This window comes from Ananas comosus, linkage group 3, assembly GCF_001540865.1.
Source record: "Ananas comosus cultivar F153 linkage group 3, ASM154086v1, whole genome shotgun sequence".
Classification (NCBI taxonomy): Eukaryota; Viridiplantae; Streptophyta; class Magnoliopsida; order Poales; family Bromeliaceae; genus Ananas; species Ananas comosus.
The window spans coordinates 6,927,998-6,944,671 of NC_033623.1; the positions used below are offsets into that span (position 1 = coordinate 6,927,998).

Below are 16,674 nucleotides of genomic sequence, written 5' to 3' on the forward strand. Positions count from 1 at the left end.
AGTTTGCAGATTTTGATTCTTAAGCTCTCGAAAACCTCCCACAATGCACTTTTACTCATTCTAACGCCTTCGGTCTTTCCGAAGCATAGCAACCTTGCACTTCGGTCAATTTGACTAAAGTTCGTGTGACGCACTGGACCTTTGCAAATTGCGAGATTCGAGTGTTTGATCTGTGTGACGAGCCATCTCAGACTTTCTGAAGGGTCGTAGACAGTGTTCCGACCCATGGTTCGAGTCCCGAGAATTGTGGTTTGAAACGGTGTACCAAAATCCAAAAAGTTGGATTTTTGGTTAGCTCTCGGGTTGCCTTCAGCGGGCTGCGTACCGGTACGGGTTCGCTTGCTGTACCGGTACGTGATCGATGGCTGTACCGGTACGTGGTGGTGTACCGGTACACAGACCATTTCCCAGCAAACCCGAGGCTCGGGTTTGGCTTTTCGTGGGTGGTGTATCGGTACACACACCCGTGTACCGGTATCCCTGCTGTAGAGACCAGTCCCCGAACGCGTGAGAAACCCAGCAGAGGAGAAAAATTGGCTAAGTCCCAGAAAACAGGCTCTCGGGAACCGGTCCCTGCGGGAGAGACCGGTCCCCGAGAGACCGGTCCCTCTGGGTGAGACCGGTTGCATTGCGCAGGGGCAAGATTGCCCAAAACCAAGGCTTATTGTAGCACGCTATAGTAGCGTACAACGCTCGAGTACAGGTACTCGTGGAGTGCGAATATGGATCCGCCGAGTGAGTTTGTTGGCAGTAGCACTTGGGCGTTGCCCAGTGTGAAGTGTGCCATGAATCACTCGTGGGGCTAGTGGCTCGCACTAGGTGCATAGGAGCCGGTAGTGACACGCATTGCTCGATAGAGCGTGTAATGCGATTGAGAGAATACCGAGAGTACGATTATGACCCAACCCAAGGATTTGTAATGGTTTGGGATTTTAGTTGCTCCTGGTTGGAGTGTGTGCGAATTCCCAAGTGAGAATTTCGCCCCAGTGATGATTGGGTCTACGCTTGCGAGCGAGAGGCGCTACGCGTATATTAAGACAGGTTTAGGCTATAGGCCTACGTAGTATTGGTGGCCCTCGGTCCACCAATGAAAATTGAGGAAAGTGATTTGGCGAGTAGCCTTATCGAGGAGTTTGACTTCAATTCACAAACGAAGTGTTCGTGTGAGTTGTTGCGAAAGTGATGTGATGTTGACCGTGGCATATGGTATCGAAAAATGAAGTGCTCTTGGAGAGACCTTGAGCTTATGGCAAGCCACGTGGAATTTGAGAACTGGAATTGGGATGCGCCGAGGTGGGCCATCTCACGTCAAAGTTAAAGTTTAGTGCGGAATAAGAGCACTTATGATGAAGCGATGCACCGGTGATATTGCTTTTAGGCAATGTCGGTGATTGATTTGAAATGCATTCCCTGAAGGGGAAGTAAATGCAAAGAAGAGTTCTTGCTTGTCAAGTGGCAAGTGGAGTTGGAGCGCGTAGAGTCGTCGAGTTTCGACTTGCGCTACCACATAGAGTGACGGAGACCGTAATGCACTTTGTGAGATGTACGTTGCAAAGTTGGATGCGTTTGGTATTATGAGCTCCGTAGTAGTTTTCTTGGATAGTTCCAAAGAGTGTAGAGCCCTTCCGAAGTGTAAAAGTGCATTAGTGCCCTCAATTACTCGAGGAGCTGAATTGAGGTGTCGTTTGAGTTTCTCGGACGAAACTCTTTTTAAGAGGTGGAGAATGTAATATACCGAACTTCTAATTCATGAAGTTACGATGTATGTTAGCTTAGAAAGCCATTGGAATCATTCCGGTGAAGTTCGGGAGCATTCGGGTGCTTCGGTGCGCATACGGCGCGAAAACGGGACCCGAAAGGCTATGTTGGACCATGGACTAAATCCGGCATTAGCGTGGATGAAAAGATGATGAAAACATGCTTGAAAACATGTTTGGAGAGTCTCGGTTCGATTTGAAAAAAAACGGAGGTCAAACGAGCGAAAACGAGCGAAAACGGAGTAAAAAAGGATAAAGGCTGAAAATGCTGAAAAATTGGCTAAGTCTGGAATTCTGGCCTTTCGGGGACCAGTCTCTCACCGCAAGGACCGGTCCCAGAACCCCGAAAATGCCCAGTTTGGGCTGATGGCAATGTTGTAACACTACAACAAAACTGAATTTTAGCGGCAATTATTTAGCGGCGATTATGAAACGGCCACTATTATTTTTATTTTATTATACTTTTAGCGGCAATTATTTTACAAGATATAATTTTAGCGACTAATATTTTTACATTAAATATAATCCTAACCTAACCTCAGCCCTAACCTAACGCCCTTTCCAACATCTCTTTCGTCCTCCTCCTCGTTGGCCCCTCCCATGGCGACTCTCCCCGTCCCGCCACCAAACCCTAACCCTAATTCTAACCCTAATCCCACCTCTTCCTTCTCTCCTCCTCCCCCTCCTCCTCCTCCTCCTCCTCTCGAAGATCCCCAAACCCTAATCGAATTCCAGGAGCCCTCTCCGTCGCCCCCATCGCCTGATCCCCACCCCCCCGATGACGACGAGACCGCCTCTCGCGACGTGGGAGAGGAAGAGGACTCTTCCGTCGATTCCCCGCCCCGCGAAAACCCTAACCCTAATCCCGGCCCTAGCCCTACCCTCCAGCCTATACGGGTAGCGCCGCCGCCGCCGCCGCCGCCGCAGCAGCCATCGTCGTCTTCTTCNATTTATAATAGTTGTTATTGTATAGTATTTAGCGACATTTATAATAGTTGTTATTGCATACTATTTAGCGGCATTTATAATAGTTGTTATTGTATAGTATTTAGCGGCATTTATAATAGTTGTTATTGCATACTATTTAGCGGCATTTATAATAGTTGTTATTGTATATATTTAGCGGCATTTATTTGAAATTTTACCAACCGCCGAAATAAATGCCGCTAAAGCTTTTAGCGACCCTACCAATAGCGGCGATTATCGTAATTGCCACTGAATCATTTAGCGGCAATTATAATTGCCGCTAATTTAAAAAATAAATGCCGCTAAAACCCTGTTTTGGTGTAGTGTAAATTGGGGGAAGTTGGCTAATGTATGGGGCTCTTTCTTTTTCCCTCTTTTACACTACACACACACACATAATGTTTGAGAGAGGAACTCCTCCCTCTCTCTAGAATGCTCTCTCCCTCTCTCTAGAAGTGGATCAAAAGGAGGAGAGATTGGTGGAGAAGGAGACAAGGAGATGGAGCTTCATCCTCTTCATCTTCTTCCTTGAGTTTGAAGCTTAGATGAGGTAAGTTTCTTGAAGCTCTAATGGTAGATCTTCATGGCTATGATTATATGCTCTAAGAATGGATTTAGTGGAACCCATTGATGCTAAATAGATGGTTTATGCTTGATTCATGAGATGAATTGGAGTATTTTGCTATAATTGCATCTAGGGCTCCAAAAAGAGGGCTTTTGCTTGTGAGGGGTTTTGATCTCAATTGACCCTATACAAACCTAATTGGGGGTATAACGAACGCGTTGGTGCGCTCGGTTCGACAATCCGACGAGCGTACGCGAAGTTATTGACGAAACAATCTGTTTTGGTACAGATAGCCGCAGCACGCGGGATAAGCCTCCAAAAATCATGAAAATGGATCGGGAGCATCGTGGTGTCGGGGAATAAACTCCCGAACAGACGGATCGCGGATTGGTGGCCGTTCGGGTGGTCGCGCAAGAGTTTGGGCCAAACCGGGTCACGGGTGCCGCGGGAGGCCGATTGCAAGTGACGACAAGCAATCGGAAAGCGTTAAAAGGTGGGTTGTGCTTACCGAAGCGACTAGGTCGCCTTCATGCCAAAGTGTAGTGTGTTTCACTATTGATGCATGATAAGAATGTTAAGTAAGAATGCATAATAAGAATGTTAAGTAAGAATGCACCATAATGATGCTAATAAATGTATACAATGCCATGATAAAGATGCTAAGGAATGAATGCATGTGATAGATGTTAAGTAATGCATGTAATATGTGCCAAGTAATGATCATATAAGATGTATGTTGAGAAATGCATGTTGTCATAATAGGAAATGCTAAAAGTATGCATATTGACATAATGTAAGAACACTAAGCTAATGCTTGTGACATGTTATAGAAATGTTTGATGAAGCATGAGTAAAATGTTAAAGGCATGTTGAGATGTATGTTAAGTAAACATATGAGCTAAATGTATGATCCATATTGTGAGAATATGTTAAAATGACATAAAGTAGAAAGCATGCATAATGATAAGATAAGAATGCTAAGTAAAGGATATGTGTAAGTTGACATAAATGCACCTATAGATCGAGTGGCATTGAACCTAGTGTCAAGGACATAGGTTAAACAAAAGTAATAATGAACCTAGTGTCGATGAACATAGGTTATTCACGAGTGGCATGTCAAGTATAATTCCTAGGTGTGGACAACTAGGAAAACAAGAATATGAGTGGCATTGAACCTAGAGTCAAATAAACCTAGGTTGTAAATGTAATGATATAGAACCTAGAGTCAAATGAACTTAGGTGATAAAGAATGTTGGACCTAGTGTCAATGAACCTAGGCTAAGAAGATAATGACATTGAACCTAATGTATTAACTTAGGTTGAGTAAAGGCTTGGACCTAGATAGGTCGATAACATAGGGTGAGACCAACCCTTGAGTAATGTAAAGTGGATTCCGGAATCCCTGCTGCTAGTGCAGCGGCTGCTAGTGCAGCATACAAGCTCGATAGTTCTTGGCCGCGGGTGCATGTGGCGTGTTCCTCTCCCACCGGAAGAACTTCGAGGCTTGTTAATGAGCAAGAACAATGAGCGCTAGGGTGCATGTGGCATGTTCCTCTCCCTATCGGGGATCTCGGCTGCGGGTGTATGCGGCATGTTCCTCTCCCACCGGGGGATCCCTGACCACGGGTGTACGCAGCTCTGGGCGACCCGTTGGGCGATGTGGTTTGTGATTGAAGGCTGAGGTGTATGTGAGAGTTCCTTCACCTCGAGCCGGACAGAGCGCGGACTATCCGCAGTTGATTGACTCAAGACCGAGTCGGATGGCAAAGTTGGCTAAGGTAAAGTAACCTTAGGAAAGAAAGGCTAATGTGTATAATATTACTAAGGTGTGAGTACCCTTAGTAAAGCGTAAAGAATAAAGAATGAAGAATCAAGAATAAGAAAAGGCTAATGCTAAAGAATGACAAGTAATAAAGAATAAAGAAGGGTTAATGCTAAAGAATAGCTAGTAAAGTAAAGAATGAGTAAAAGTAAAGAATGGATAAGAATAAAGTGTAGAAGCAATTAATCTACTATATGAGTTGCATAATTTGCATATTGCATGTTGTGAGGCAAAAGCATGGTAATGTTAGTTGCATGATTTATGATTTCATATCTATCTATTGGACTAACATGTTGTTTGCCTCCTTTGACCTGATGGTCGAGCTCTTCCCTTGGGTGGCCGTACCCACTGGGAACTATGGAGTTAGTTCTCACCCCACGTTGTTTCGGGGTGTTACAGGTTCACATGTGAGCGGCGCGGCGGCGCGAGGCAAGGGCGTAACTCCATAGATAGCGCCCTACCACCGAGACCAGAGATAGTGGTATCCCAAGTCGGCATAGCCTAGGGGTAGAGAAAAATGAAAGAACAAGATGTATCAAACTTGTAGTAAATTTATAATAATTGGATAGTATTTGGAAGTTGAATGTAAACGAATGCAATTTGTAATGTAAAATGTAATATGTGAGATGAATGCTTGTAATAGCAAGTAGATTTATGTTTTGANTGTGAGATGAATGCTTGTAATAGCAAGTAGATTTATGTTTTGATACTTCCTTATGCAATCTTTGGTTGAAATGTGTTCCTGGTTGGAACTTCGTACATTGTATTGATTGCGACGCCTTGAACGTACAGGGGAGACTCTGTCCGCGGTACAGGAAAAACCCTGTCCGTTCGGCGGTCTGTTGGCGTGCCCGAATCCGACCAAAGAGGCGGGCTCGGGGCGTGACATAATATATACCTTACATCCCTCGAATCTAGTGCCACTTAATGACATTTATAATCATCTAAGCCGAGCATGAGTTCTAAGTCCCAAAATGCAACAAAACCCCTCTTTTAATGCCCTAAGATGTAACTATGCAAGAATTCATCATTTGATCTTTAAATTCCAGCATCAATCATCTATTTAGCATCTAGGAGTTTCACTAAATCCATTTCTAGGGCATACGAATCATTCCTTAGCAATTCACCATTAGAGGTTCATGAAGCTTACCTCAAACACAAGCTTTTCCCCAAGCCAAGTGATGAAGAGGATGAAGACTTCACCTCCAAGCAACCTTTTTCTTCTCCAAATCCATCTCCAATTCCTCGAATTAGTGGAGAAATTGCTAGAGAGAGAGAGAGAGATCTTTCTCTTTGGTTGCAAGTGTGAGGGAGAAGGAAAGAATGTGTGTGTGCGTATGATGCATTCAGCCAAGCCACCTCCTCTAATAGGTGCTGTAACAATGGCACAAAAACCCCTCTCACCTATTAGAAATTACATCTCCAGCTCAATTTAGCAGTTCGGAACAGTCAGGGCCCTTCTGAATGTCCGTTTGTGCTCAAACTTGACAGTCAGGCTTGGTTTAACTTACTGAGAAGAAATATATCTTAACTTTTCAGTTTCAACCATTTTTGGTCACCCAAAGCTCTACCGAACTGTAATCTTTAGCAGATAGCAGTTCGATTTTATTCTCCACCTTCCGGGTGTCAGAATGATATGAAACTTTAAATCTGGCCTCATAAAAATAATTCTGACATACTCTCCAGTTTTCATAATTTTCCGACACTGTGCATTTTCTGCTAATTTATCAGCCCCGCTTTTCACAGAAAATTCTAAATCTTTTGTTTTCGCTCCGATTTCAGTATAGGTCATTTCCAACTTATACCTTACACCCTTAAGTCCAATAAAAATAGTATCTCACACTATTTTTATTTACACTTAATTTTATATTAAATTTCGGTATACTACATCCCACCGTAACTTCATAATTTCAGAAGTTCGATACCTTACACATCATTTATCAAAAACCCCCATTTGGCTAGGGTTCACATCTTGCAATTTGCACTATAGAACTCTAACTTCTAGCTCTATTCCACCATTAATGGTGCTAGCGGTCCATTTGACCTCATCTCACAAGCCAAAAACCCAAAATCCCTAAGTTCTATCATTAGGGTTCAAGAGCTTACCTCTAGGTTAGCTCCAATGGAGAGGAGAGGAAGAGGAAGATGCTCCAAGCCTTCTCTAGCTTGCTCTCTTCCTTCTTCTTCTTCTCTTTTCTTTCTTCTCTTCCTTGAGAGAGAGAGGAAGAGCTGAGGGAGAGAGAGATGAGAGTGAGGGGTGTTAGGGAGTAGATGAGAGAAAGAGAGGGAGTTTTTTTCTCTAATACCCTCCATCTATTGTAACAAATGCAGCTAAGCCCCTCAACTTCGCTCCTCTCAAGTTACTCTGCCTGGGTAGATTTCGCACAGAGGGACCGGTCCTCCCGATGAAGGACCGGTCCCTGAGGACCTTCCAAAATTCGCGCATACGGGAACCGGTCCCTGCCCGAGAGACCGGTCCCTGGGAGACTGGTCCTCCCGATGAGGGACCGGTCCCCGAGAGCCTTTTGGTTGGTTGCGCTTACGGGAACCGGTCCCTCTGGCCAGGGGACCGGTTGCATCGGCTGTCTTCCGCAACGTCAGCTACAGGGGCCGGTCTTTCCCTGCCAGGGACCAGTCCACGAGAGCAAAATCTGCCAAATGCATATTTTTGCATCTTTTGCTCTCGCGGACTTGACTCCAAAGCACTTTTTGTGTTTTGGACATCTCTAGCTTCTCCGAAGCCTACTCGCTCGACAATTAGTCGATCTTGGACGAAGTATAACTCTCGGATTTCGAGAATTCACTTTCTTACACTCGAACCTTACAATTTGCAAAAGTCCAGTGTGTTACATTAACACACGTTCCAAGCCTTGCATTTTCCTTGGTTATTCACCTAATCAAAGTGCTTACAGGTGCTTCGATCCTAGTACAAATAAGATTTATGTTTCTCGACATGTCGTCTTTGATGAGTCTATATTTCCTCATGCCTCCTTATCCTCCCATGTGAGATATCGAAATTCGACGATATTAGTTAACTTTGGCCAAAAGGGCCAAAGTGGGCGATTGAAAGGTTTGGACAAGTTCCATTCGGCATTCCAACAAGTTTGGAAGAGCAAAACTGAGTACCAAAGTTGTTGGAATGGTGTTGGCATCGATCGGCGCGAAGTAGAGCCAAAACGAAGCTAAAAACAGCATTCTGCTGTTGGTGTACCGGTACAAGCATGATGGCTGTACCGGTACAGCCATCGCAGCCAGGCTGCGTAGCTCTCGGGTTTGAGGGCTCCAGGTGCTGTACCGGTACAAGGGGCTTATACCGGTACAAACCCGACGAAATCGAGACCTGAGCTCTCGGGTTTGCTCTCGATTTTGGCTGTCTGCCAGACCTTATACCGGTACAAGAACCCGTGTACCGATACAAGGAGCCCGAAACAGCAGGGTGACTTTGGAGATATTGGAAAATTAGAGGGGGTTTTTGGGTTTTGTTACAATTGAGGACTTAAACCCCTCTCTCTCAGCCACTCTCCCCCACTCTCTCACTCTCTCACTCCCTCTCATTTAGCTCTCTCTCTCTCTCTAACCGTGAGAAGAAGAAAAGAAGGAGAAGAAGAAAGAAGGAGAGAAAGAAGGAGAAAGGAAGAAGGAAAAGGAGGAGAAGATCAAGGAGAAGGAAACGAACCTCTCTCCCTCCACATTTTCAAGCTAGGGCTTGCTTTGGAGCAAACCCTAGAGGTAAGCCTCAACCCTAACTTGGAATTTTTAGAGTTTGGATGATTTTTGTTTGGTTATAATGGTTCAAATGAAACCTAATGAGCTTAGAGGATATGGATTTAGCTCACAATGAAGCTAGAAACCATTGTTTCCCATGGGTGCTAAACCTAGGGCTTGATTTTGGAATTTTTGAAAATATGAGGGATTGATCTATTTTGATGGGTCAAAAACCTAATTGCTATGCTCCTAAACGCGTAGGCGAAGACGGTTCGTCGATCCGACGAGTGAGCGCGGAGATATTGCCGTTTTGAGTGCTCTAGGGTTTGGATCGGCCCGAGGATTTAAAGCGATGAAAGAGATCGCGAAAGAACACGTTTCTTAGCTCTACGGTACTNCAGGGATTGGTTATTTTCTACCTGCAAAGTTTGAATCGTAGTCTAAGTCTCACTTTCATTTCCTCAGATATGAAAGCAGAATTGTTGAGCACATTTAGATAATCATATCACTATAGAGCCAAATATGTCCTTGCAAAGAAAAAGGGAAAAAAGGATTAATTGTTGATCAAGACAAAAGGATAATGATAGCATCATGAATTTCCCGCACTAGATGTGTAGCTTCCAAACTCGAGGCGATTTTTCTCACACTCTAGATCTTTAGTTATGGGTTTGATACGAGGCTTATCTAGCAGGTAGCTGGAAAATGAAATGCAAATCCCTAAATTGTTTCATGAGCAAGCCACATTGCCTTACAGTGTGAATTTCCTACATCAAATCTATACATTCTAATAATCCAACTCCCTCTAAGCTACCATTGTAGGCAACTAGATAGTACATTTGCTTTTGTTTTGCATTGTTAGGAAATCAACAGATCAATCGTTCAGAATTAAACTGATTATTAATGATAGCCTGTAGAGTACAACTAAATTTGATAACAAAATACTACAGTTGGTAGAAACTATGGATCAGAATCAGAAGGAATTAATCTGAAAAATATAATCACATACCAAATTAAGTGCTCTTCCACTGTAAGATCTTAAGAACAAAAACCCTAGATTGGGATTAGAAGTTGATCGTGCGCACAATCTGAGCACTTGAGCTTCTCCAAAGTTGATGACGAGGAGAGGACAAAACTTGAGGACGGCGTTGCGGCGGTGGTGGTGATAATCGAGCTACGCGAAAATCTCTTGCGGAAGGAGAAGGGATCGACATGAGATTAGAGAAATCGCCATAAGAGACACAGTGAGGTAGCACCTAGAGCTCGCCATGGGAGATCGTGAGGGAGGTGAAATGGAGGAGATGATGTGGGAAAGAGGGTTGGAGAGGAGCAAGGTGGGTTAATGGGTTTCTTTTCTTTTTTTTTTCCATTTTTTTGGGTGCTTTAGGTCAGGTAACGGAGGTTTTTTTTTTTTTTTTGAGTGGAGCACGGACCAAGCAAGGTGAGTTGGACCTTACAAATCAGATTTTTTTTGTATTTGGGCTGGGCTTTCTAGTCGAAGAGAGCAGGGCCTTGCTAGGTTTTGTTAATAACTTATTCAACTTTGTTTTGGGTAATTGGGCTGAGTGGGGTTGGGTGGGATGGGACAAGCAAGGTGAACATTTTTTTTGGGCTTTAGTAATCATTGCTTTTAAAATAAAAACATAACATAATGGACACATTAAACTAAAGTGTCCAGAGAAGCGTGTCCTATAACCTAGTTTGTTGTAGTGGCTTCCGGTACATACTAGCACCCTTTCCGGAACCAAAACCGAAAGCAGTCTGTCCAGGGACAGAAGCTTCGCGATCCAAAAATTTCGTCAAGCTTGTAATCTGGACCAGCATTTCTTTGTTCCGGTACAACAAGGTGCTGATTTTGGAAAGAAACTTTTCTAAATGTTCCTATTTTCCCTTTTGGATTCTAAAAGTCTAATAAATAAGGCGATAGGGTTTCTCTAACTGATTAGCATCAATAAGAATACACTGTGAGAAACCTAGAGCTTGGATTTCATTGCTAAACTATTTTCTACATAATTAGCCTCTTTATATCAAAACTTTAGATCCAAATCGAGATATCGTTTTGCCATTCTCCTATAATGTCGATTTGATATCCGCTTCGCTTGAGTTCTATTCCCTTTCCAGTTTTCTTCCTACGATATTCTAACAGCGAAGGATCACATAATCATGATGCTCTTCATAAACGGCGTCGTGGATTCGGCGTGAACGAAGGCGGTCTGTGGATATTCGGACTCGTGGGCTCAGGTGATTCGAGTGGCGTCCGTGGATTCTCGGCGTGATTGAGCTTTTGGTGGATATCGAAAGTGGAGCTCGTGGATTTCGACGTGAGGTGTGGAAACCGGAGGGTAGCGCCGAAGATTCATAGAAGGTAAGAGAGGGTAGTCCTTGGAGTCATCCATTCACACTTGGTAATCTTTCTCTTAGTGAATTATTTTTTTCGCGCAAGGGTTGGTCCCGTGGTACCGTTTTTCTCAGAGTTGGAGGTTTTCCACGAAATCCGTGTGCTTTTATTTTCCAGCATTTATTTATATTCAATCGAGATTTATGTTTTTTGGCCGTTCATCCCCTATTCACCACCGTCGCTTCCTAGGTGAATAGATACAATCTAGAATTAGGTCCTTGGCATCCTCAAAACTTTCATTTTACTAACTGGCATTAGTTTTCCACACGACTCCACCTGCTTTTAACATTTTGAGAGTAGATTGTTTCTATAGGATGAATTTTCTGGAAGTAGCATTATGAGTATTACTTTTGGGAAAAGAATGCTAAGTTGTATTAAACGGATTAAATTTAATGATAATCGAAAGAGTTAACTTCTCAAATAAGTTAAGTTTCTCTCTTTTGATTACTTGTATAACACGTTTAACGTTCTATCGGCTTGCTCTTGTTTGATAATAGCTCTGTTTCGTTGCCTCCGATTATCGTTGTTTTGTATTTGTGTATCGAATTTCAAGTTGTATTCCTGGGGACTTGTTGTACACAATCCGGTTGGTTAGCCTTGGGCGGACAGGGGAGACTCTGTCCGTTCGGCATCACGCCCGCCGCCCTCGAAATGGACCAAATTGGTACCGTTTTTGGGCCGTGCGGTTGGGGCGTGACATCCCAAGTTTAGTCTAACACTTCTATGTGGTCTGTGCCTAATCAAGATAATCTCGGTCCGTCTTACTTTCTTATTTCTAAATCCTCTACTGCAACGTCTAAAGTACATCTGGTTGACTCTACTCCATTGCATGCACACTCATCTCCTAGAACTCAAATTCCAACCAATAGAGGATCCTCTCATCAGTCTCCTGTGCACACTTTGCATGACCAACACCCACAACAAGGTAGCTCATGCTCGTCGCCTCAAAGCCCACGTGCAGACTCATCATCAAATACAATTTCACTGACACAACCCAGTCACCTCGTCTCTCAACGCACGCATCCTATGACCACTAGATCTCAAAATAATATTTTTAAGCCTAAACAGCTCTATTCTATTTCGACGCACCCCGTTCCCACCATCATGGAACCAACCTGTGTATCTCAAGCTATCCTAGATCCAAACTGGCGAACTGCTATGTCTGAAGAATTTACTGCCCTTCTTTAGAATGGCACTTGGGAGTTGGTTGCTTCTCAACCTCATTACAATGTTGTTGGTTGAAAATGGGTATTTCGTATCAAAAGGCATCCCGATGGTAGTGTTGCACGCTATAAAGCACGACTCGTCGCCAAAGGCTTCCATCAGAGACTTGGCCTAAGCTATCATGAGACGTTTAGCCCGGTCGTTAAACCTACCACCATACGAACTATTCTTTGCCTTGCTTTAACTCAAGGATGGTCTCTTCATTAGCTGGATGTGAACAATGCCTTCTTACATAGATCTCTTACTGAAGTTGTTTATATGCAACAACCGCCGGGATTTGTTGATCACTCCTTACCTACTCATATCTGTCGACTTAAGAAAGCAATTTATGGTCTCAAACAAGCCCCTGAAGCTTTGGTATCACACACTTAGCAGTTTCATCACTGTATATGGGTTCACTCAATCAAAATCTGGTTGTTCACTTTTCATCTATCGACATGATGGGATAGTGGCATACTTTCTTGTATATGTTGATGACCTAATACTTACAGGAAATGATAAATCATTTCTACATCGCTTTGTTCAAGCTCTTTCTGGCAGGTTTTCTCTTAAAGATCTTGGTGATCTTCATTACTTTCTAGGGGTTGAAGTTATACCAACAACGCAAGGCTTATTTCTCACGCAACATAAATACATAAGAGATATCCTTGATAGAACTAAAATGCTTGGTGCTAAAGATGTTGCTACTCCATTGTCGACTTGTAGCTCGCTATCTCGTCATGATGGCTTTCCTCCAACAAATGCTACTGAGTATCAGAAAGTTGTTGGTGCTCTCCAATATCTGTCCATCACAAGGCCCGACATAGCTTTTACCGTAAACAAATTATCTCAATTCATGCATCAACCGTCGGCACTTCATTGGATTGCAGTCAAATGCATTCTTCGATATCTCAAAGTCACTATCTATCATGGACTGCACTTAAAGTGCCACTCTAATTTACTACTACATGCTTTCTCTGATGCTGACTGGGTTGGTGATAAAGATGATCGTACATCCACCTCTGCGTACATTGTATTCCGTGGCACTAATCCTATTTCTTGGAGCTCACGAAAGTAGCGATCTATCGCCCGCTCTTCCATTGAGCCTGAATAGCGTGCCATTGCGGACACGGCATCTGAGTTGGCTTGGATCCAATTACTTCTGCATGAGCTAGGTGTCTCCCTATCCCGAAGTTCGACCATTTACTGTGACAATATTGGTGCAACATATGTATGTGCTAATCCAGTCTTTCACTCCAAGATGAAACATATAGCTATAAGCTACCACTTCGTTCGCGATAAAGTAAGCAAAGGACTGCTAAAGGTATCTGATGTAGGAGCATTTAGGAAGCTTAAGAAGATTAATCAAGCACGTTGAAGATTTAATTTGGGTTTTAATTTGATTGCGTATTATAGTATTTCCTTACTGTGTTTATGAGTCTTGATAGTTATGTATTACTTTAGTTGAGTCATATGAGTCATTAAGGGTATTATCGTCTTTTTATTCATATTAGGGCAGCCCAAGTGCCTTCTATGTTTAAAATCAATCTTCTAAGAGTTGTAAGGAGGAGTCCCTGAAGATAACCTTTTTTTTAGATAAATCATAAAGCTCTATTTGGGGTCACTAAACCCTAGAAGCTTGAATCCCTCTTCTTCCTTGCTGTTTTTGCTTCACTTACTCACTCTGTTTTAAGCATTGTGACTGTGCACTAGCTCTCCTACATCAATAGTGGTATCAGAGCTTGAGTTAATCCTCTTTTAGTTAGCTTGAGCTTATTCCATGGCAGCTCATTGTAGGGGAGGCCGTGGTGGGAGAGGACAGCAGGCACAACTTGCTGAGATTGTGGGGTTGAGGCGCACGATTGAAGACCTGTCGCAGGTAGTTCGAACTCTCCAGCGACGAGAAAATGCGGCCGGTCGAAGGGAAGCTCTCGACGGCGACCGTGACCCTTTTGGCACTCCGGAAGGTAGCCTTAAGGATGAAGAACATACTGATTTTAGAGAAGACATCAATCCCTTTCATGGACATGGTTTTAGAGAAGAGCAAGACCTTGGAATTGGATTAGAAGACAGATTAGTGCGTGCATTAGACCTCAATGGCGCAGGCATTAAAATTGAGGTGGCTGATTTCTTTGGCCAAATGCATGCTGAAGACTACTTGGATTGGGAAGCAAGTCTAGAGACCTATTTCGAATGGAAACCCATGGTTGAAGAAAGGAAGGTCTTGTTCGTAAAGCTTAAGTTGAAAGGAGCTGCACTACAATGGTGGAAAAGAATTAAGGAGCAGCGGAGTCGTCAAGGTAAACAGAAAATTAGTACTTGGGAGCATATGAAAACAAAACTGCACAAACAGTTTTTGCCTGCTGATTATGCAATGGAGTTATATGAAAAGTTTCACTCTCTTAAGCAACGAAGTATGTCAGTAGATGAGTATACATCTGAGTTTAATAATCTCTCTATTCGGGTTGGTTTAAGTGAGAGTAACGAGCAGTTAACTTCTCGTTACCTCTCAGGTTTGAACCAGGCCATTAGGGATGAGATAGGGGTTGCTCGTTTATTTAGTCTTGAAGATGCTCGACAATATGCCTTAATGGCTGAGAAGAGAGTTCTACGCTATGGGGGGAGAAAACCTATGGTTGGTCGCTCAGGGATTACCCTACAAAGAGCTACAAATGTCGTTCCTGCTGCTCAGAGTGATCCAACCAGCCTACGAACTAATCGAGGCGCTATCAATGCTAACCAAACACCACGAAAGGACACTAGTAGAGCGCTTAAAGATGAAAAAGGAAAAGGAATAGTCAGATTTGGTACTCCAAACAGTCCTAATAGAAGTCACAAGGGGGCTGAGAATCAAATGCGGGGTCGATGCTATGCTTGTGGTGATTATGGCCACGGATCATATAATTGTCCTAAACGGAGGGTTAACTTTACTGAGTTTGATGATGACGACGAAGAGGATTTGGGGCCAATATATGATCACTATGAAGACGCCGAGGAGCATGTAGATGTTTATCCTATTGAAGGGGAATCTCTGGTTACGCAGCGTGTCATGATCACTCCCAGGGCTGAGGAAGATGATTGGCGGCGTCATAACATCTTTCACACACGAGTTCTTTGTGGTGGAAAGGTTTGTAACGTGATCCTTGATGGTGGAAGCAGCGAAAACATCATTTCTAAAGAAGCTGTGGAAAAATTGAAGCTACCAACAGAGAAACACCCTCATCCGTATAAAGTTACATGGTTTCACAAAGGAAATGAGGTACCGATTAATACTCGTTGCCTTGTAAATTTTACAATGGGGCATAATATTAGTGATGAAGTATGGTGTGATGTCGTGCCTATGGATGCTTGCCATATCTTATTAGGAAGACCTTGGTTGTATGATAAGGATATGACTCATTACACTAGGCCTAATACATACTCATACAAAGAAGGAACCAAAACTTTCACTTTACATCCTCTGAGGGAAGAAATCGATGCTTCCCCTAAGAAGTGTAAAGTAGTTGGCCTTGTGGCTGGCCCAGAATTCGAAGAGGAATGTGTTAAGTCGGGTGTTGTTTATGCTTTGATTGGTAGAAATGAGAAAAGAGACATAGTTGTGATGTTCGAAGACTATCCTATTGAAATTCAGCAGCTATTGGAGAAGTACAAAGAGCTGGTCGGGGATGATTTTCCACCTGGTTTACCTCCGCTGAGGAGTATTCAGCATGCGATTGACTTAATACCTGGTGCTAGTCTGCCAAATCTACCTGCTTACCGAATGCCACCTGCACAACGAGCTGAAATGAAAAGACAGGTTGAAAGCCTCATAGCCAAAGGAATAATCCGAGAGAGCAAGAGTCCTTGCGCTGTTCCGGCTCTCCTTACACCCAAAAAGGATGGTTCGTGGAGAATGTGTATTGATAGCCGTGCAATTAATAGGATTACGATAAAATATAGGTTCCCAATACCTCGACTTGATGAAATGTTAGATATGTTAGTTGGTTCAACGGTGTTTTCAAAGATAGATTTGAGGAGTGGGTACCATCAAATTCGAATGCGAGGTGGGGACGAGTGGAAGACTGCTTTCAAGACTCCTGATGGACTATACGAATGGCTTGTAATGCCATTTGGGCTCTCTAATGCACCTAGCACTTTTATGCGAGTTATGACCGAGGTACTTAAACCTTTTTTGGGGTTATTCGTGGTTGTTTATTTTGATGATATCTTAATATATAGTCAGACCAAAAGGGAGCATTTGGAGCATTTACAACAGGTTATG

The 16,674-nt window shown here is 43.3% G+C and overlaps 2 protein-coding genes across 2 annotated transcripts in view; both read left to right on the top strand.

The window, feature by feature from the left end:
- Positions 1-13,491, top strand: part of LOC109707771 (uncharacterized mitochondrial protein AtMg00810-like) — a 32,267-nt gene extending 18,776 nt beyond the window's left edge. The window contains exon 3 of the mRNA XM_020229304.1: positions 12,926-13,491. Within this exon, the coding sequence (XP_020084893.1) occupies positions 12,926-13,491 (566 nt within the window). The remainder of the gene's footprint in view (positions 1-12,925) is intronic.
- LOC109707772 overlaps positions 14,555-16,674 on the top strand; it is a 6,991-nt gene continuing 4,871 nt past the window's right edge. Inside the window, exon 1 of the mRNA XM_020229305.1 lies at positions 14,555-16,668. Within this exon, the coding sequence (XP_020084894.1) occupies positions 14,617-16,668 (2,052 nt within the window). The 5' untranslated portion in view covers positions 14,555-14,616. The remainder of the gene's footprint in view (positions 16,669-16,674) is intronic.